The sequence below is a fragment of the Anas acuta genome, chromosome 4, assembly GCF_963932015.1.
Source record: "Anas acuta chromosome 4, bAnaAcu1.1, whole genome shotgun sequence".
NCBI lineage: Eukaryota > Metazoa > Chordata > Aves > Anseriformes > Anatidae > Anas > Anas acuta.
In genome coordinates this window covers 75,656,179-75,678,138 of record NC_088982.1, presented here as the reverse complement: position 1 = coordinate 75,678,138, position 21,960 = coordinate 75,656,179, and the positions used below count along the sequence as shown (strand labels likewise).

The 21,960-nt window shown below is 39.2% G+C and overlaps 1 protein-coding gene across 4 annotated transcripts in view; it reads left to right on the top strand.

The window, feature by feature from the left end:
* The first annotated feature begins 4,710 nt into the window (after positions 1-4,710).
* The window catches only part of PRSS12 (serine protease 12), a 39,202-nt gene continuing 21,952 nt past the window's right edge, over positions 4,711-21,960 (top strand). For 2 of the 4 annotated variants that reach the window (XR_011096585.1, XM_068682145.1), the window contains exons 1-6: positions 4,712-5,013; positions 12,880-13,018; positions 15,144-15,322; positions 17,448-17,598; positions 20,787-20,965; positions 21,611-21,752. Coding sequence is in view for 3 of the 4 variants with exons in the window: in XM_068682145.1 (XP_068538246.1) it covers positions 4,779-5,013; positions 12,880-13,018; positions 15,144-15,322; positions 17,448-17,598; positions 20,787-20,965; positions 21,611-21,752 (1,025 nt within the window). In the remaining variant the exon portion in view is untranslated. Of the gene's footprint in view, positions 5,014-10,797; positions 10,919-12,879; positions 13,019-15,143; positions 15,323-17,447; positions 17,599-20,786; positions 20,966-21,610; positions 21,753-21,960 lie in introns of those variants that run through there. The other 2 variants (XM_068682147.1, XM_068682146.1) reach the window with 2 other exon arrangements.

Below are 21,960 nucleotides of genomic sequence, written 5' to 3'. Positions count from 1 at the left end.
GTATACTCCTCTGTGTGACTGAAATAGGAGCGACAGCATGGACGAATTATTTCTTCAGCCATCCAAAGTTTTACACATCATACTCGTGTAGCCTACTTTGCACATGGACACATTACAGTATGCAGATGTTAACTTACTAAGAACGAGGTTACTTATTTGCAGAATTAGAGCCTCTATTCTACTGACCGCAGTATTTTTATTTTTAATTTAAACAAATATCTCTATATTTTTATTGCTACCCAAATAACCTTTTTTTTCCTGTGGAAAACTATGATACTTTTAAAATTACATCCAGTTATGTTGGATGTATCAAAATTATCTCAGTTATCTCAGCATTTTTTTCGCTCACTCTATTAAACAAAAAGTGTTCATCCTTTTGCAAGATTCAATTTACTTTTCAGTTTTAAATGCACTTCATGGATGTCTGAATAACCCAGGCATGTACATTCATACCTATGTATTGAATTGTTCCAGGAAACTGAAGTACTTACTACGTTATAATATGAATTTATCCTGTTGTACAAGAAAATACTTAACACTTTAAAAAAAAGGTTTTGCTGTGACCTCATTCCTGTGCACACTGTGTTATGTGGTAATGGAAACCTCATCAATTACAGGCTGTTCAGTTACATCCTCTCTAATGCGGGGTCACCCTATGGACCTTATATACAATTACAGACAAAAGGCCTATTCTCTTCCACATAAGCATGAACCCAAATTACTTTTGACTCACACTTGGCAGGACTTCAAATTTCTGCTGCCTGTGTTTGTTAAAAAGAATGAGATTACTGAATAAAAATATTCTATACGAGCGCTGATTTATACCCTAAAAATGTTGACTCATTACAGCACCCATTCTGTGGCCCACTTTCAACATGGAAATCTTTATGTGAAGCCTTGCTTCCTCTCCTAATCCTGACTTCAGAGCCTGTCTGCTGCTGTTTGATCTCACTCAGTGCATAATTTTTTCCATTGATTCCAGCAGCTGATCTATTGGCCCCAGCACTCTTGAAAGTGAGAAGAAACAACAGCAAGAAATTACTAGGTTGATATTCTGAAAATCATTTCAGTTCTGTGTTATGCCTGGCTGTTTGGCTACATTCTCTGCTTTGTACTTGTAATTATTTCCTGGGAGAACTTCTCCTATATAGGGACTGAATTTTCCTCTGCACTGCCTTAGGTCAGCCCTTGCTCTGATCTTTCACATCTACATTGCTCTTCGACTCTAATCTGCTTAAGAGGGACTACAGGAGGGAATACCATGGCTTAGGGGAATCCGTGGCAGTAAAATAGGTCTGACTCAGGACTTCATTTTTCGGTAGTATTTTAACTGAATTCCACCAACAGCTGGAAATGCCCAGCTTTTCTAAAATCTATGCTGAAAACACACTGTATGAGCCACTCTAAGATAAAGGTAAATAGCTTTACTGCACACAGGAAGAGGCTAATCAATGAATTTTACTATTGATTTGTATGGGAGCAGAATTAGGCTGATTCTCCAGCTGAGTTTTAAACGCTCAGTATGAAATGCTTTCCAAATGCAGGACTATGGTATTTTTGCAAGTGTAACCCACACATCAGATATCTTCACCTGTTCACAAGAACAATTTATTGAAAATTAGTCTCTATTAGGGAAAAGGAAGCTTTTCTGTAAGTTTCCTTTTAAGCTTTGCAGATGTGAATAACCCATGCTGCTCCTGTATTATGGGAGTATTTCTGTTATTTGCATTTCTCGGGTATCTGATGAATATGATGAACCTATGCATGGAAATACAGCAGGTGTTTGGGGCTTTTTTTTTTTTTAAGTACTCAGATTATACAGTTCATACCTATGAATTATTTATTATTCCTTGTTTTATCAACAGTTTGGTATTTGGACTGTCAAAAAGCAGCCAACCCTGTGGCATTGCACACAAATTAAGACCTATTCTAGTAGATGATTTCCTACAATCGCTCTCATGGAAGTTTTTAGGTATGTAGCACAGATTTGTTAACTTTGGTCCTAATCATTGTTTGATGGGCTTCCATGGGACTGCTATCAATAAGTACTAACTCCATGCATAGGAGCTGCAATCCAAATACTAAGCTTAAATGCTGGAAATGTTTTGTAAAGGGCAGAATTGCTATGGGTTTCAGATGGAGCCAGTTCATCCAGTGTAATGTCATTTTAATGGATTATTTTCTCTACCAGTGTAAAATGAAAAAAGCAAGCCTTTCCATATAAAAATGTGGGTCTTGTCAAATACAGTTTACTATCTTTAAATCTCACAATGTTGCTGAGGGCATAGAACTAGCACAATTTCAAAAAAATGTATTATTTTTCAACATTTCATCTCTGACATTTTTTTTCTGAAAAGTTTGATACTGTAATTTCAGGATCAAAACTGTTTTGAATACCCAGATCCATTTGAGGTTTACTTGCTTATTTTTCTAATTGAGCAAATGTAACTTTTCGTTTCTAATTCAGTTTGTGAATGAGTTTTTATCAGTTTTGTAAAGAAAAACTAAAGGCAACCAAAAGCATCAAGAACATCTCGTATCAGTATCTTTTAAAAAGAATCCTAGCTTTATCAGAATAATAAGCTATTATTACTTCTTTATAAATATATGAATGTAAAGTCTACCCTTAAAATATAACACAGTTTCTTTTTAAGCACACTTGTAATTCCTACTGTTATTTTCAGTGTGATGTCCAAAAGAATCAAGGCTCTGCAAATCACACTGTCTGTCCATGTAACTGCTGCTTTCACTTTTCCCACTAACTTTTGACTGATTGTGAGAAATGTGACAAAGGCAGAAGTCACAGAGATAATGAGCTTCTTGCAAGTGTAATAACAGTAGGCAGTCGAGCAGATGAGAGTGATATTATATATGGCACCTGTAAGTTGCAGAAAGGACTGCAACATGCACATGTGCACAGTTTCAGAGAAACCAAATGGGGGAGACCGTCACCAATGGTCTAGCCAAGACAGAAGCTGCAAAGCACAAACCATACAACCTGAGAAAACCAGACTCCATTAGTTCTGGGATTTTTAGAAAAAGGCCTTGCCTACTTAGTGTCTTAAATGGAAACCGGACTAAGACCCTAATATGTAAATTCTAACAAAAGTAGTATTTCCTGTAGCATTAGCAACCTCCCATCATGCTGAAAGCTAATTCACAGTTATTAAAACAAATTAATGCTCATTCCCCATATATGATTACATCAAAAACAAAACTCATGATAAAAATCAAAATCTTCAAGTCTGAACCTGCGCACGTGGATTATCCGATTAAACCTCAACTGCATCATCGTAATGATATGTACTCTTTCCTTCAAGATGTTGCTTCCTAACCTTCTCACCTGTGCAACCCCTTCCCATCTCTCCATGCCCCCCACTTAAGTCCCATTTTGTAACCTAAAATACAAACTCCACTACCCTACACAGGCAAAGAAAGTTCCATGCATGTGAGATTCCTGCGGGCCCACACACCTAGGAGAGACAAATGAAATCAGAATACATGAATAAGTACCAGACTCACAGCTTTGCCTGAAGGGTTTTACAAGATTTATCACACTCATCTGCTCTCCTGCTCCCATGCTGATCTGCAGAGCCCTGCCTCTTCCAGACTAGAGGGGGGGAAAAAAAAAGAGCTTAGGTCAGGGGAAATTAAATTTTGCTTTTATTTTAATGCCAAAAAGTGTTTACTAGGTAGTGAAGGTAGCCTTAACTAGCTAGGCTGAACATGCTTTTTACCCATCCTTCCAAAGATGAAAGCAACCAACTTGCCATGACAGCAACGAATTCGCAGACAATGAAGGAATGGGCATAATGAGTTGCTTTCAGGCTAATATCTTGTACCTACTCAATTTTTTCAAGACCAAATTACACTCTTGCCAGTCCTGACAGTTTCTAAACTAATGCATACACGTGTCTAAGAAGAAAACTCGGAAAGCAAGGCCAACCTGTGTGCTTAAACCCACCCAGAAATGCAATGGACACATGCAACAGCATAGTTACCACATTGCTGTAGAAACCCTAGCAGGGTCTTTAACTTCGTGAGGGATTCAAGTACCAACTGTATTGTCACAGGAATACTTTAATCACAGATCAGCACAACTCAAATGAATACAGGTGATACCAAACGCTGTCGTACCTGCTTTTCCTTATAACTAGAGCCCTTTTGTCTTTATAAGCAAAAGCTTAAATCGGCAAAGCAGCCTTCAGCCCCTTTGGAGCAGTTTGAAGGCTGCTGAAGGGAGGCCACCGTTTAATGTTGTTACATGGGGTCCTGCACGGAAAGCAGGCAGCATGCTCTCTTAGACCCTCGCCACAAGGCAAGGTCGTGCAACGACTGCTAAGCTCACCCAGAAGCCAGGAAGGAGGGAGAAATCAGAGGTGATGGGCTCACGCAGAACCCCGCGGCGGCTGGCGGTGAGCACATTGCTATTCAGAGCACACGGGATAGAGCTGCCCCCTCCAAGCCCCTTTGTCTGACGGCTCAGCCCTACGTGCGGCCCCACTGATGCACGTCTACCCCCGCACAGCCGGGCCGGGCTCTGCCCGCTCCCCCTCGGCTCCTGGCGAAGCCTCCGACGCAGCCGGGTGCCAGAAGGGCCGGGGGGCGGCGGGGGGGCTAGAAGCGCCCCCGAGGCCGTGCTGCGGGGGAGCGGCGGGCAGGCGGGAGGGAGGGAGGGAGGGAGGGGGATTAGCGGGACGCCGCGGCCCCGCCTCCCCCCTTCTCATCCCGGCGGCAGTGCGAGGGGGCGATGGGCCCGAGCCGGCGGCACCGGCACCATGGCAGCCGGCGCTCTCCTGCTGGCGCTGGTGCTGGGGGCGCTGCCCGGCACCCGCGGGCCGGGGCCGGTCTCTGGCGGCCTCCCGGCCCCGCCGCCCCCCGCCGCCTGCCCCCGGCCGCCGCCGCCTCCCCCGGGCCTCCCGCGGCGGGGCTGGGCGGGCTGGGGGCCGCGGGGCCGCCGCAGCTCCTGCGCCCTGCCCGGGCCCCGGCGGCGCCCTGCTGAGGGCGAGCGAGGTGAGCGGGGACGCGGCTCCGGGCGGCACCTGGGCGGGGAGCGGGGCGGGAGGCAGCCCGGGGGTGCTCCAACTTTGACACCCGCGGCTGCCTCCAGCGCCGCGCCGTCAGTGCCGGGCAGCGCGGCTGGACCGCGACTTGCTCACCCGGGGCGCTTCTCCGAGGGGTGCTGGGCTCCCTCCCTGTCCCGAAATGTGGGGGGGAGAGGGAGGAGGCGGTCGGCAAGCCCGTGTGCGCGCCCCGCCGTGGGAAGTCGTGCTGCCGCCTCAGCACCCGGCCCCTGGGCGCTTGGGCATATCAGATACAGAGCTGAAAAAAGGATGATAATTTGATCAATGTGATAATTATACATATTGGTATAAAATATCACAGGGACAGCACATGGAGGCACCGAGGTCCGTAGTGTTAATCTCTGCATTAAAAAACTGCAGCTTCCAAAGCCATGTTCAAAGCCAATGCTGTACTCCTTCAAGAAGACCGAATGCTGTTATGTAGAACTTGATAATGAAAAAAATGCCAAAAATGCTGCATGATTTGGGTTTAGCCGTGTTTCTTCACTCTTTTCAGAGTGTTTTTGTTTGTTTGTTTTCCTTCCCAAGTCTTTTGGACTCAGCAGTAAATTCTCAGTGATTTCCATGGGCCAATAGTCTGCCCAAAAGTCTTTGTGGAGGGGAAACCAAAGACTTAGGGAATGTATGAAATGGCTTAAGATGGGACAGGGAAATGCATCAAGACGTTTGACCAGAAATAGACATTACTATAACTTTGGTCCTGAAATATGTTTCTTTGTTCAGCCTGGAGAAGAGGAGGCTGAGGGGCGACCTTATTGCTCTCTACAGATACCTTAAAGGAGGCTGTAGCGAGGTGGGGGTTGGTCTGTTCTCCCACGTGCCTGGTGACAGGACGAGGGGGAATGGGCTAAAGTTGTGCCAGGGGAGTTTTAGGTTGGATGTTAGGAAGAGCTTCTTTACTGAAAGGGTTGTTAGGCATTGGAACAGGCTGCCCAGGGAGGTGGTGGAGTCACCATCCCTGGAAGTCTTCAAAAGACGTTTAGATGTAGAGCTTAGGGATATGGTTTAGTGGGGACTGTTAGTGTTAGGTCAGAGGTTGGACTTGATGATCTTGAGGTCTCTTCCAACCTAGAAATTCTGTGATTCTGTGATTCTGTGAAATGCAAGCAAGGCAATGTTATGAGGCAGTTTATAGCTAGAGGACAGACTAGAGATAATCTTCCCGCATCTGTTGCGTTACTACATGTACTGAGGAAGCCCACACTCAGTTCTTGGGCCCCTGCAATAAATAAATACAATACTGTGTTCAAAGCCCTAGCCGCAAATCTCCTGGATTTCCTATCTTAAACATTAAGACTAATGTGCAAAGTTAATTGGTTAAACTTTGTGCATGCATATGTATTAAAGAGCTTTATATTTTAACGTTAATGCTGGAAAATTAAAACAAAACAAAAATGCCTTTGCAATTATACCACACGATACCAACCTAAAATCAGATTAATAGTTTAAAATAATATATTTTGGTGTTTTATTTCCTCCTTCTAAAACGAGAGGCATCTGGGTAATATTTCTTATTCAATCTTTGAAAGCAAGTAAACCAAATACAAATAGATATAAATTATCATGATTAAGCAAGGAAATCATAGAGGAAAATAAATGAGTACAAGAGTATGCGGTATACAGAACCAGCAAAATTTACAAATTAGCAGAATTTAGAATTTTAGGCATTGCTAATAGCAACTTAGCTGTCTTGTGTACCTTATTCATGCTTGAAAACAGAAGTCCCCCTCAGCGCCTGGAAGCAACTGCTGCCACACAGTGTTTATGTGGCATGTAGTTACAGTATTCTTCATATGTTGTTACATATCTAATTTAAAGCTCTTTGAGTAAAGTGGGTTAACTATTTTTCTTTGTTCTACAAAGGGGAAACAATAAAAGAAGGTACATGTCTTGCCAGAGGTCACACTACCAGTCAGTGTCAGAACTGGAAATCAAATACACACCTCCAGAACATCCCAAGTGTGGAGTCTTTCCATTTGAATCTCTTTCATCAAAGGGTAATTCCACTAATGCCAATCAAATAATGCTTCACAAAAGTTCTGGGAGAGAAGAATCAAGCCTCAGGCTCATAGTTTAAACACATGATTATTCTCTCTACTTATTACACTATGGTCTGGGCAGTTGATGGAGGTATTTTGGGACTTTTTTATTAGCATAAGGTTAAAGAAAAAAAAAAAGATGAAAAATCAAACATGAATGTTTATTTTCTCCTTCTAAGACTGAAGCAGCTCTTCTGGGACCATTCTTATTACACCTGCACAGCATGAGAACCCCTCAATTTCTACAGCTCTGTATCACATCCGATAATTGCAATCCTTTAGAACCCATTACATTCCTAAAATTTCATTGTGTTCTTTTTTCAAAGCCTTAAAACATTGATTGTTGACATGATGAACCTCACCTCACTGTTACAGAGGAACCAAGTCATCACATTACATACTCAATATATGTAATACTTATGAAACTCCTGTTATAAGGCTCCTTGAGCATGCAGTAATGTTGTGTACTAAAGTAGGTCTTACAAAGCAATTCTGATGGATGCACCCGTTTTCAAGGTGTAACTACCAAGAGAAAAGAATTATAATTTTAGACTGAAAGTGGTTCTGCACTGGTTCCAGTGAGCATCATCCATTGTTTTTCTGAAGTCAACAGGTATATTTTATTTGATTTCATCCAGGGATGACCCTGGAAGGGGAGAAGAGTTTCCATTGATTTGAACTGGCATCAGACTGGGCCTATAATGCCGGTAGATATTTTTTCAAGAACCTCATGCAAACCAATGTATCCAATTAATTCTGAAAATGGGACACTTTTATATGTATTTTGAATCCACTAGTGTTTGGAAATACTAGAAGTTGTTAGGCAAGATATAGCATGTATCAATGGGTGACCCTTACAAGTAGTGTTAATTTATACCCAGTTAATTGACTGCGAGGCAACAGAGATGAATTATCAGTGCAGGGCCTTTCTGTGGCACTATCCCACATTGTAACACCTTGCAAAAGGTATTACAATGCAAATTATGTAGCAAGCAAACCAAAGAGCAAATTAATGAGAAAATGATTGTTCTGTAGTTTATTCAAAATGTTGCAGTATTCAGCCCCTGGTAGTTATTTTAAAACAAAAATAACATTTGCAGTTTCTACGAATTTCCAGAATTGTAATATTTCTTTTGCTTTCCTTCAGACCTCTGAATGTAGCACCAGAGGAGAAGGCACAGGAAAATTCTCCTTATAATTACTCTTGAAAATCTACATTTTATAGCCAAACTACAAGCCTTTGAACACAGGTGTTATGAAGAAAATAATGGTACACCTTTATCATAAACCCTATCATGGCAGTACTTACACAAGCAAAAATGAAGTGATTCTCATTCTATTTTCAATTCAGCCACACGTAGTAACAATGCTTGTTCTCAGTGAAATGTAGAAAATAAAATAGGGTTTGAAGTTATGCAGCATCTCTGGGCATGAGAATGGTAGAGCAGAAGAGCCAAGTGGACCACTTGTGTTGTACATGTATAAAGCACACTTCCTTTGAAGCACTTATTTTTGGAGTTTATTAAAAGTTGGCTGGGCAGTTTTCCTCTTTTTTTTTTTTTAATTGCTGTGTCTCAGCTTGAGTCTGTATGGCAGGTGCTGCTGAGCAAGTCTCAGCAGCACCCACTGGATACCCTTACTTCCTTGCATTTGCAAGTATAACTTAATCTCTTTTAAACAGTGATAGCAGATAGGAAAGATTCTGACTTGGGCAGATACCAGGGCAATTAAAATTACCAAACTGTATGTAAACGACGTGATTGACCATCAGTCACCTCAGGCAGAATGTAATTGAAAGAAATGCGTACACATTTTGAGTGTATATAAATGATTGAGTTTCTGTGAAGGTGGTAAATCTGTATTCTTCAATAAAGGGTTGAATGAATGCCATTCTAGGACCACAATATGTGTCCTAAAGCTACCTGCCAGTCCCACTCTGTGTTCATGTGTCCTTTTCTCTTACTCTTGTGGGGTCAATTCACCTCTCCTGCAGGGGCTCCTTCCTCTTTCTGACCAGTGCTGAGGAGGGCACTGAGAGCTATGGGCAGGGTCCCTGTACTCACTTGCATTCCCTGCTATTGAGCTTGGTGCTTAGAGGCTTGACACCTTATTGAACTCTGTGCATTTCTCAGAGCACTGCATGCTAGCCAGAATATTTATTCCTGTGCTAGCTCTGCTCCCATCATGTTTAGTTTTCTTCAGCAACCAAACCAGCTCAAAACTTGCACCTGAAAAAAATACGAGATTGTGCTATTATCTACAACTCCACAAACCTAGATGTTCCATTACATATACTGAAGCTAGACATGTTTGCTGAGAAGTAACTCAAATGCTCTTCTGCAGAGCTGCCCTAGGGAAAGCACAGAAGGAAGCCCCTTGGAACACACGTGTTGAAGTGCAGGATGGACTTGTGGTGTTAAAATGTAACAAGAGAAGCCTTAACCAGTGAAATTAAGAATTAAGGATTAATAAAATTCAGATTTACTGGTATCCTTTTGATTAGACTAAATATTAGTTTTCTTGCTACCTATGAAGTAAAAGTGTTTCCTGTTCATTTAAACTAGGCAAACACTGACTACCCTACAATGAAGATACTAACACATTCTTACTAACAAAGATAGAGTCATCAGCTAATAATAGTAATATAGCATAAATACACATGATGGCAGATAACGTTGGTCAGATTGCAATTCCCTGTGACCCATTTGCACATGAAATAAATCTGTTCTGTTACAAAGTAAAAGTTTTGGAAAGTCTATTGGAAAGGAAAAATAACCTATTGAAGCAAAGTGATATATTTTACAGTTCTGTTATGTTTTTTTGAGGTATCCATTTTACTGTAATTAATGTATCTCTTGATCCAGTAAAATAACTACCAGGGGCTGAATACTGCAACATTTTGAATAAATTACAGAACAATCATTTTCTCATTAATTTGCTCTTTGGTTTGCTTGCTACATAATTATAACTTATCATAAGCTAACACATACTTCAAAGTGCATATGAAACATACAGAGTACTGTATCATTTTACTTTTGTTAGATTCAGTGCTGGAATACTGAGAAAGAAACACTTAGATTGGGCTTCATAAAATACTAAGCAACCTTTTGGAGGGGTTCAACTTTCAATTAAAAAAAAAGGCTTACTGTTTTTCCAGAGGAGCGAATGCTTGATTTTGCCATGGATATTTTAGGTTAGGCATAGCTGTAGATATCAACACCTGCCTAAGAGAAAAGTATGAATCAATGCAACCATGTTAGAAATAGTTTTGTTATACCATATATTCAGTTGGCTCTATTATATTTAAGATGTAATTAAAGGTTTAATATTAGTTACATGTAAGAATAGGCTTTCTCTTTATTTCCCTCTAGATTAAATTATAGGTGAAAATTAAGAATATATCACATTTGTTAAAAATATACCTTTAATGATTATATCGTTTCTTTTTCCCATATGATGGTAGCTGGTTCTTTATGTTGTTTCATTTTCTTGTGAGATAAACAGAGGTCTGTTATATATTCTACTGTCTTTCAAAGAATGTTGGTGTTCCTATAAGCAGCTGTAAATCTGCAGGAAAAAGGCAAACCAAAATATTTTGTTGAGATAGGAGATTATTTTTTTTTAAATCCTTCATTTTTTGGTTTTCTATAGGTCTTGTCACAGAGGTGCATGGAAATAAGGCTCTGTCCCTTCCAATCTTTGTCCCTTCCTTACCAACTGATACCAGTAGTATGTTTTTCCACCTCAAGGAGGAACATAAGTCACCTGGGGTTCTCTGGGCGAGTGGGCAGCAGGGTAAAGTCTGTTTTCTTTGTTTAACAGTACCTGTCCACAGCGAGATCTCCATGCTTCTCAGACTTCATTCATGAGGCTTCCATCAGACAGGCAAAGGATTTCAAATTTATTTCATTTCTAATTGTTGGAAAAAGGCTTGCTGATGTGTGAAAGTTATCTCTGGTATCATCTTTTACTCTGTGTACATGAATAAATTCTTCCGCTGTTGTCACTGGGAATTCTGCAAGTATAGAAAGAGCAGTGAGACACATTCTGCCGTGGAGACTTTAGAAGATAATTATAATCGTCTAGTACACCCTTATCCAAATATTTGCAAAGAACTGCTCTATAATGTGCACTCAGGAAACACTGTATCGACTTCAATAGGTGTCATGCAGGACCTTAAGCAATCATGTATAAAAATAAACTCGTTTATGGAGACGACATCTTCAAACACAATTTCTGGAACGGCAGGAATCATTTTGCTATGACTAAAATCTATATTTGAAGTGGAAATAATCGTCTACACAAAAGTTTGGTGAGCAGAAATAAACAAAATTCCAGAGCCTGTCTGCATGTGACAGAGAAGCACGAAAACAAAGACTATAAAGACAGAAAAACAACAAGCAATATGTCTACAGTGTTGCTATAATTAATCCATTAATCATTCTCTGTGCTGAATGATAGCTCACCCTGTAACATAAGATGAATAACTTTTGTTTGTAGTTTACTGCACAGTAAGTTACCGCTGAGAAAATAAATAGGAGGCAAAAAGGAACACACAAAATCAAATTTGAGGTTAATTAATTCCTCGAGTCATTTGGCAGTCATTTGGCTTGGGAGTTTTATAAACTATACTGAACTAAATTCAAACCAGAACACAATCTGAGTGAAAGCCGAGAAGAAAAAGTAGATCGACCTATTTTTGCTATTATTATAATTATTATTATATACTCATATATGAACACAGAAGGCAGGGACAAACATTGACTTTTCTCTTCTACTGCTAAAAACGCTGCAAGCTGGATGATGGCATAGCTTCTGATTTTAAGTAGATCACAGAGCAGAGGCAGATGGATTAACTGAGATTTCAGGCGATATTAATGCACACAATTAGTCTGTTTGATAATTTAACAGAAATTTACTCTTGCTGAATTACTGTTCTGACTCTTTGTTCTGCTTTTGTAGATTTAGACCTATAATCAGCTTTCTCCCACCTTTATAAGTGTCACTTGGCTACATTCAACAGCAGATACATCTTGCACCTCAAGTAAAAATACTGTAATATAAAAATGCAAAATCTATTAATTTTCTTGGATTTGTGTGTTGTTGCTCCCAAGAAGACGACTTTTTTCCCACTTATTTTAGAAAATTCCTAATATTTTTAGCTTGTTTTGTCTGGGAATTTCCTTAAAACCCCTCAAGAATTAATAGAACTATATCAAGTGTATTCCTGTCTGAGAACAAGTATGAACAAATGCATTCTTTGGCTAAAATAAATGACTTACATACATGACATACATAATCTTACATGGCTCAGAGCAAAAGCTATGCAATCCATGTTTTTTTATTTTTTTTTTTATTTTTTTATTTTTTTTTAATGCTGGATGGACTTAGGAGGAAGATAAAAGCATAACATTCATATATAGATAGATTTTGCTCATCTGGGTACATTTTTTTTAACCATGTTTAAATGATTATGCAGTCTGTACATACTTTCTTTTGGTGGTTAGATCTTTAACTAGGTTGTAGCATCAGAAGAGTCAGAAAAGTTATGGAATAAGATTGTCTGCTTTTATATATCACATATATATGTTAGATATGACTGAGTACTTCTTAGCTTACCCAAAGTGTGCAAAGTAAGATGGTAGTGCATGAAACAGGAATTCACTCTGCTGAGGGAAAAACAAATTCGGAGTCTATTATGTAGGATAAATGAGCGATGGACCATCTTAGAGACCTAACTTTCTTCTTTTAACTAGGGTCAGTGAGACTCCAAGGTGGCAAGAATGAGTTTGAAGGCACAGTGGAGGTGTATTTGAATGGAGTCTGGGGAACAATCTGTGGCAGCCATTGGGACAATAACGATGCAACAGTCGTATGTCGGCAGCTTGCACTTGGGTAAGTTTTAATCTGAGTAAAAGTCAGTGGACTTATTTTAATGATATTACAGTGTGAAGGGTGATCTTTTGCATCTTTAAATTGTGTTATATATTTCAAAGAGGTCACTGTGAGAATCAGTATTTCATCTGAAAGCTGTGTGTGGGATCTGATGAAGAGCAGAGGCAGGGTAGATCTGTGCTTTCAAAGTAAAACAAAATCTGCTTTAGATCTCTCATCCAGGAGATGTCCATGAGCACAGAAATATGAGGTCTGATCCTAATCTCGCTTATGTAAGTGTCAATTAAGGGCAGCTCTTGTTAAGTTACTGAATCTACAAAAATGTAAATGTGGTCAGAATTAGCTTCTCCATGGCCTCCTAATCTTAGGAATATTCCTGTTTTCCAGGATCATGGTGTTAACCTGGTAATTGTCCATAATATCTTCCAAAAAGACATATGGGAGGCATTCTAGATTTTGGGGGAAATGTGGTGTTTTTGCTGTGTGCATCTTCCTGCAACTAGATAATCTGTATGGTTAATTTTACTGTTACACTTCAATAACTAGACACAAAAAAATCAAATTTTGCAGCTTTACATTCTCATGAAAACATTTTATAGGGTCATGGTAATATTGCAGTGTTTGAAAGTCCCTGAACTGTGCTAACAGCTCACTGTCCTTATTGACCACTGTTTCCCTCTGCTGTCAGAGGGGATTTAATCAACAGGACATTTTAATGTAATTTAGTCATTCATCTCTAGATAATGCCTATAGTGATGTTGCAATTCCAATAGCAAGACAAAACTGAGGAAAAGGAAGAAAATGCCCATACCTTCAGGAATCTTAAAAAATGCAAATTCAGCTAGCAAATCAATGTTATCCAAGTTAGGCAAACAAGTATTACTTGGATATCCTCCCTTAGAACTCCATTCAGTTTGCAGATTCTCAATAAGCCGCAAAGTATGGCTAGATTTATTGCCTTTCTAACTTTTCTTGCAGTTACATCTCAAAGAAGTGATTATGTTTCCTACAAGCAGCAGGGGGCTAGGATACCATATTTGCATTGTGGCATTCCTAATGGTTATTCCACTTTTTAAGACTGCAAGCCAGAACAATATCTAAGCTGTTTTATAATGTTCAATATTAATCTCGACACACCACGCCAACTTAAAAAATATAAGGATTAGATGGGATAAAAGTTCAGCCATCTGGAGGCTGTGATTTTGCTTATGACTTAGCTGTCTACATGCAATATTTCCTTTCCTCATTTTAATTTAAGTCCTTTTTGCCTTCCATATCCATACCATTCCAATAAACATTTCAGCTGAACAAGACTGCTATTAGCAAAAGTAGTTCAGTGATATGAGTAAATGGCTTGGTCTTTTTAACAGAAATGACTTTAAACCTGAATCCAGGAGAAAAAAAAAAAAAAAGCAAGTATTTGAAAGTATTTGAAATAGCATGTAGTTGAAAGTTTATGTGTATGTTGTCTTGAGTATTTGGCAGAAATGTGGATCTATACACCACAAGGTGAATTCACTAGGTTTTAGTGATGGTTTTCAGGTGCTTCCATTTTTCTGCTCTTTTGACTTTACAATACTTGGGTTTTGTTTTTAATTTATTTTTGTTGGGCATTATATGGAAGATAAGAACGTTCAGTGAGTAGATTCAGTCTGGGAAGGAAAGGAAGCTGTTTATAAATGTTCAGGGGATGGATGGATGGATGAATGGGAATGGCTGAAAAGACAATAATGAACATGAGCCTGATCTAATGTAGCATGAGGTGAATTTTACAGCCCCATATCATAACCATATTATATGACATGCATATTGGGAGAGGAGAAAAGTGAAAGGCCCCTTTGCATTATTTCTCTTGGAAGTGTATCTGTTGTGGGATGGTACTGTAGGTTCACATATGGACTGTGGAAGGAACTTCTGTGTTGATTTTTGTAGTTAAGAACTGGGAGAACAGGAATGCGACTGGCATTACCCTGTTCAGGAAAGCCCTTTCTTTTTGTCCTGGTTTCAGTTAGGACATTTTCTACCCCAAGATTTATATATCAGTACCAGGAATGAACAGATTTCACAAACAAATGTTCCACTCCCCTTGCCCCCAGCTCTAACATCCTGATTATTCTTCTTACAGTGAAAAAGGTACAGCAAAACACATACCATTTTCTGGACTGGGCCTTATTCCTGTTTACTGGAGTGAAGTGCGTTGTCGTGGTGATGAAGCAACTATATTGTCATGTGAAAAAGACATCTGGCAGGATGGAACATGTCCTCAAAAAGTGGCTGCTGCTGTCACGTGTAGCTCTTCCCTAGGTAAAAAAAAAACAACAACATTTGGTATTTACCTTATTTAAATGGAAGTAGTAATAATTAATCATTATTAAATAAATAAACGTTATTAGACTTCTTGGAACAGGAAATTAAACAGATTGACTCATAGCATCATTAACTATTTCAGATTCCACTATGCTGTGCAAGCTGTAACTTAGAAGAACCACCTTTTACATTTTTATAATCAAGAAGCAAAATGTTGGTTTGAGATCCAGGTTGTGAGGAAGGGTGAAGAAGCTAGAATCCCCCAAGGGACTTCTGGCTGTTAAAGTAGGATCGTTTATCCCTCTCATGTTATTTATTTATTTATTTACTTACTCACTCAGAGGTTCTTTGGTAGCCAAACACTACACATCAATTTGTTAGCTTTTCTTGAACAACAGGGAGGAGTACCAATTTCACTCAAAGGCTAAACACAACTTTAGTACAGAAGTGTCTGATGCATCTTGGGCTTACATTCCTTACTGTGACTGTGGCTGGCATTGCACAAGGAGCTATAAAGTGTTTCTCCTAGTCTGTGTACATTTAAAACAACAGGACCGAGACCTGAAGACTGCCACCTCACACATCACTCATACACATCAAGTGATATTACCAGGAAAATGTATTATCAAGGCTTTTAAGATATTTCATATTATTTTAACTGACGTGATAAACAGCATCTAAATAGGCAGTTATGCCACCAGGTTTAAGATGCTGCTGACCTCAAGGAAGGCTGGCAGTGCTGAGAAGCTGGCAGTGGCAGTCTCTTCAGCTGTAAGCAAAACATGTTGTATTGCTGCAGCCAACCCTGTGCTTCTTTTCCTTTCCTACTTGCATTCCTACCCCAAAGGTAGATGCGTTTTTGTCCTAAAGCTCCACTGTTCATGTGGAATATTTTGATGAATGACTTCCCAAACCATAATTTTATTCTTAATTTAGAAAACAGTAGTGTAGAGGATAGAAAAATCCTTAAGCTAGGAAAGAATTTGAAGGCCAAGGCAAGAGACAGTTTTGCCTGAAGAAACTGAAAACTATACATTTGGAAAATTATACTTTTTGATCATAAGGTTTTCCTTCTACTTATAAAAATTTTCACCAGAAAAGCTTGTTTTGTTTAGATAAATATATTGAAGGCTTTTTGTCTGTTTCAGTAATGCTGAAAGCGAGATTATCAATAATTCAGAGCCCAGGATATCTAAAATTAGTTAAATTGATCCTGAGATTCTGCAGACTAGATGAAGTTTTCTGAAGTTGCCTGTTCTGCAGGTTCTACTGCCATTAGCATTTTAAGTAATTACAAAAGAAACAAACCCAGCAATAACAACAAAAAAACATTTCACACCACTGAACAGTAAGATAGACTTGGAGAAATTCCCTCAATTTTTTTGTTTTCAGCCAAGAAATAGATGAAGTAGCATTAATTGCTTGGAAAGTATACGCAAAAATGAACCACATTGTACATCATTCAAATGCTATATATGGTTAAACTTTGAAATAACCTTTTAAATACAAAAGTGACTAATTTTTTACATGATTTTAAGCTGGTTCTGTTATAGCTTTCTGTGGAAGTGATGCTTCCAAGCACATTTACTGCTGCACCGCAAAAGGTCTAATTATTTGAAAAGACCAAAAATGACACCACATCTCAGAAACCTCAGAAACAGGCTGACAGGTTAAGGAAGGACACAATACTTGCACAATTAAAGTGAGGCAATGAGATTTCCATGCTTTGACATGAAAACATAAGGGTGAAATTCTACTTCTGTGGCAATGAAAGAATTTTTTGCCTCTTACAGATTTTGTCTTCTGGGACCAATGTTGCCCTTAGTGGTAGAAGTGCAACCACTGACTGACTACACCACTGAGTGTAGTACTTGGTCCTAAGTATCTGTGGACACTTAAGAAACTCAAGGGCAGTATGGCTTCTTGTCTGTATAATATTTTTCATCTTCCAAGAGTGGAGCTCAGGGGAAACTTGCTATTTTCTAGCAAGTTTAATTTCAGGTTTTCCATCTAATTAGAAAAATTAAAATCTAATTCTTGAGCAGTGTCAGAGAAACCCTCTTTTCCCTTTACTATCAGGGTAACAAAATGACCTGTTCCTATAATCTGTGTTTGATCACAGCTTCTGTCTTTACTCTGATCCGGCTGGCTGGTGGGAACAACGCTTACGAAGGAAGAGTAGAAGTCTACCATGCGGGCCAGTGGGGCACTATCTGTGATGATCAGTGGGATGACGCGGATGCTGAAGTTGTCTGTCGGCAGCTTGGCCTTGGGTTTGTTTTTCTACATGTTTTCTACTCCAGCAGCAAAGCAGGGAAGGTAGTAATTTACATAGCCTGGACTTTTCCAAAGATATTCCTTTAAAATTGCACTTATTCTTCAAAGCAGGAACTACATTTATTTATAGAAAGATCAGGTACAGTGCCAATACTTTCAAGTCCCTGGAACTTTGTTTTGTACAATCCAATTTCCAGTGTTATGTGATAGATGCAGTTTTGTCTGTAAGACAGACGAAGGATCTTTCTCAGAATAAATTCTGACTTTTTATTGAACATGCATTACAATTTCAGAAAAGTTGCAATCAAAATCCCTAGGTGAAGACAAGGAAGTTGCTTTTACTGTTGCAATCTTTTCATCCATTTCCATTCAGCTGAAGAGTTTAACAGTCTCCTTGCTTTGGAGTGAGAGCACTGCTCCTGTCAGAAAGGATAATCTTTTTGGCCTACCCATGAGAATCTCTGAAGATTTAAGTCACGAACCTCTGAAAACTGTCAGCTTGCATGCACTGAGTAGATACCAGTCTGAAGTTTTGAAGTAGATACCAGTTGAAGTTGCAAGCGATTCTGTCTGAACTAAGCATGGTCCATAATCTAGTCATAGCAGCACAACAGGATTTTCTTGCCCCTCTACTGAACAGCTGGGGGTGATTTTGGTACCACACAGAGGATAGCTATCCAGTGCATGAGGAAAGATGTTGAAGAGCTGGGAGGCAAAGAGAACTGCTGCATCACAGACAAAGGAGACGGGGACAACTGGGATGAAAGGCAGATGGGTTGGAGAGGGAAAGAATGAGGAGCAAGATGCAGAAATGATACTAAGATATAAAACCAAGGAGGACTAGGAGATTACATATGAGACAGCCTGGGCTGAGAACTAAACAGGTCATTGTAGAGGAGATTGGGATAGAACTCACCTGCAAAACTCTGCTGGAGTTATGAAGAATTAAAAGAAGTGGTGGTGAAGGTAGCAAGTTTTATGGTGTTAACTGGTAGCCCACAGAGTGCATTCATTTTTTAACCTGAAACTGAGGCCGTGTACTCCTGCTGGTGCCATGCAAATTAGCTCAAAATGCTGAGATCTGTGCTGTACTTAAAAAGCTTCTAAACCTACTGGTGAGCTGTGTGGGAACCAACATGCCCCTTTGACTCCAGACTTCCATTTTTCCCTAGTTTATTTTCCTTTTAAGTCTAAGGTTTAAGTAGAAGACTAAGTTAAAAAAAAAAGGCAAAGAAAGGCATTACAGGTATTAGTAGCATGTAAAGATTGTGTAATGTCAGCTCAACCCTCTTGTGTATATGATTAATGGTAGGATCATCATCATTAGATGACCATGCATGTTGATATGTTATTTGGAATTAGAAAGGTCATTCTAAAGAAAAGGTAATGTCTCATTAAAAACCTCTGTCTCTCAAAAAAAAAAAAAAAGGTACTAGAGGTACTAGCTTCAGACTGAATTTACTAATTTGCCCTGATAAATTCCCAGAAGAAAGCAGAATGTGTTTTGCTAAAATGTTACTTGCTGAGTGCTCGAGGATATTTTTGTTTTGCTCAATTACTTCTCTGAAGCAATTGCAGATCACAGCTCATCTCCCTACTGAGTAAATAAGACTTGCTTTTTGCTATTTTCTGTGCACCCCACCACTTGAAGAAGGCATCTGGTCATCAGAGAAACAGTCTGAAAAGTCACAGCACTTTTAAGATTGAGCTTAACACTTCAGCTTAACAATTTGAAAAACAAATAGATTTAAAAAAAGACACGAATGCAAAACACAGATTATTTAATTTACCTTTCTCATATGTGCTTTTATTTACTGGGCACATATCATCTACATGATATCAACCACAACTTCCTACTTCCTTCCTTTTCATAGAACCTTTTTCTGATCTTGGTTTAACTTTTTGTAAGCCTTTTATTGTTGCTATTTTTCCCATACCCCTTTTACTGTTTATCAGTAATTTGTATGATCACAAACTGTAAATTTAGTATTGTTTTCCTATAAAAAGAGAGAACAGATTGAATAGCTTTATACAAAGCAGTAGAAATGAAACCCATATCTATCTAAATCCATATACGGATCAATAAAGCATTGCCTTAAAAACATGAACTAATGCAACTCACATTGAGAAGATCACAGCAATGGACAATTCTGACACACCTTTGCAAAAGCCTTTTAAGAGTTTGAATGACTACAGTCTGAAACAAAAAAGCCAAGATCTGTCACATTTTCAGTATAAACTGAATATACCTTTCCTGCTAGGTGTTATGCAACGATATTCATAATAAGACAGATACTGAAAACACTTGCGTAAAAACAAGACTGGATATATGAATGGAGAAACCATTGAGTGGAAGGAAAACAAACCATTAAAAATCATTTAGATATGAAAGACATTTTATCTTAACAAATAGAAGTGGAAAAATCCTGATAGATCATAAAGTGTTCAACATTGCATGATTTCTGTAATGCTGAACCAATGGAGTGTTTTCAGTTTATGTAGGTTTTTGTGCTCAAAATCCCCTGTGCTGACATAACACGTATAACAAGCATAAGGGTACTTATTGGTCTGTTTGCTGTTCTTATTTCTACAACTAATTTACCTTATGACATTGTCAATTCACTTATGATCTCTTTACCATGGTTTTTAAATGACAAAATGGAGAACAGTCATGTTTAGCTGCTTCAGATATGTATTTGAGATTTGTTTGATATGCTTTGAGGTTAACACATGAAAGTTGCTGTAGGAATCTATAGGATTATTATGACCGCATATAAATATTAGATGAAAATTAAAAGTGGAAGCCTTGTACCCATCTGTAAATCTACAATATTTTTTAGGAATGTTATTCTTAAAAATTAAGAGACCGAAAAAGAAAGTGTCGTAAATATGAAACAACGGAATTTGATGTCAAAAGCATGTTCAAACTATGGAAATGTCAAAACAGCATGCTTAAGTTCAGCTGTAGTTGAACTGAAGCTGAGATGGAAGCTGGGCACAGAATGACATTGCAGTAAAGGTATAAAACGGGCTGCACTGTCAGCTGGTTACCTGAGCAGCAGCTTCTCAGGCAGTCCTGTTTGCTATTTTAGAAGCTGGATATGCAAGATTTTAGCTGTTCCCACTGCATCCAAGACTCTTCAGCTTGCCTGTACTTGACTCGGTGTTTGTTCCATTTTGACAGGGGTGTTGCCAAGGCATGGAGCCAGGCTTACTTTGGAGAAGGCTCAGGCCCCGTGCTGCTGGATGAAGTGCGCTGTACAGGAAACGAGCTATCTATAGAACAGTGTCCAAAAAGCTCCTGGCAGGAACACAACTGTGGCCACAAAGAAGATGCTGGTGTCTCCTGTACGCCTCTTGCAGGTAGTTCAATTACCAATAAACACACAAGAACAACAGTGACACATGCAGAACTGTTGTCTCTGGAGAGAGAATTTTTAAAGTCTGCAATTGCACAAACCCGCCCCAGTAATAACATGTTGTGGCAGTATCAAAAAGAGCTGGCTGTTGCCTGTGGAAATTTTAGAGGTACAGAAAACCATTATTCCACACAAAGCCTTGGTTCTTCTGCAGCATGCTAACTGGCACTTACCGTACAGGGCATGCCTTAACCATGTATCGCATCTATCAGTAAGAGTAGAACATAAAAGCAATGGGAAAGAGCAGAATATACAAAGAAAATGATAGGGTGTCTGTACAATGACATCACGCAATTAGAACCCATTCCTGTGAACTTGGTGTGTAATAAGGGCTTGGGGGATCAAAATCTCACACTTTTTCTCTGGCTCTTAAGCAACTGCATTACGCAACACTTCCCAACAACCTGGGCACATTATGGCATTTCTTTCATCTTCTCATTAAGTGGCATTCAGTGACCAGCACTAGATTTGGTAATCGAATAATGAGATACAGTAAAATATGATGCTATTCATTTTATTTCAGAACAATAATTGGACCTAAGAAAAACTGATTCTTGTTTTTGTTTTTCCTTACTTGTTAACGACACAGATGGTGCATTAAGGCTAACAAGTGGGAAAGGTGGTCATGAGGGACGCCTGGAGGTCTATTATACTGGGCAGTGGGGCACAATCTGCGATGATGGGTGGACAGAGCTGAATACACAGGTGGTTTGCCGGCAGCTGGGATTTAAGTAAGATTACTTGGTATTAGATATCTGACTCTTTGACTTGACAATGATGATAGACATTTACATGAACCCTATATTCTTCAAGAGGCTGTTTTATTAATATTAGCTGAGTGCTTCCTAGAAACTACTGAGTTATGATCCATTAAAGCCTTCTTCCCTTAGTCTCCATCAAATATTTATGGCCTCAGTTTAGGTAGGACAAAAAGCTTCA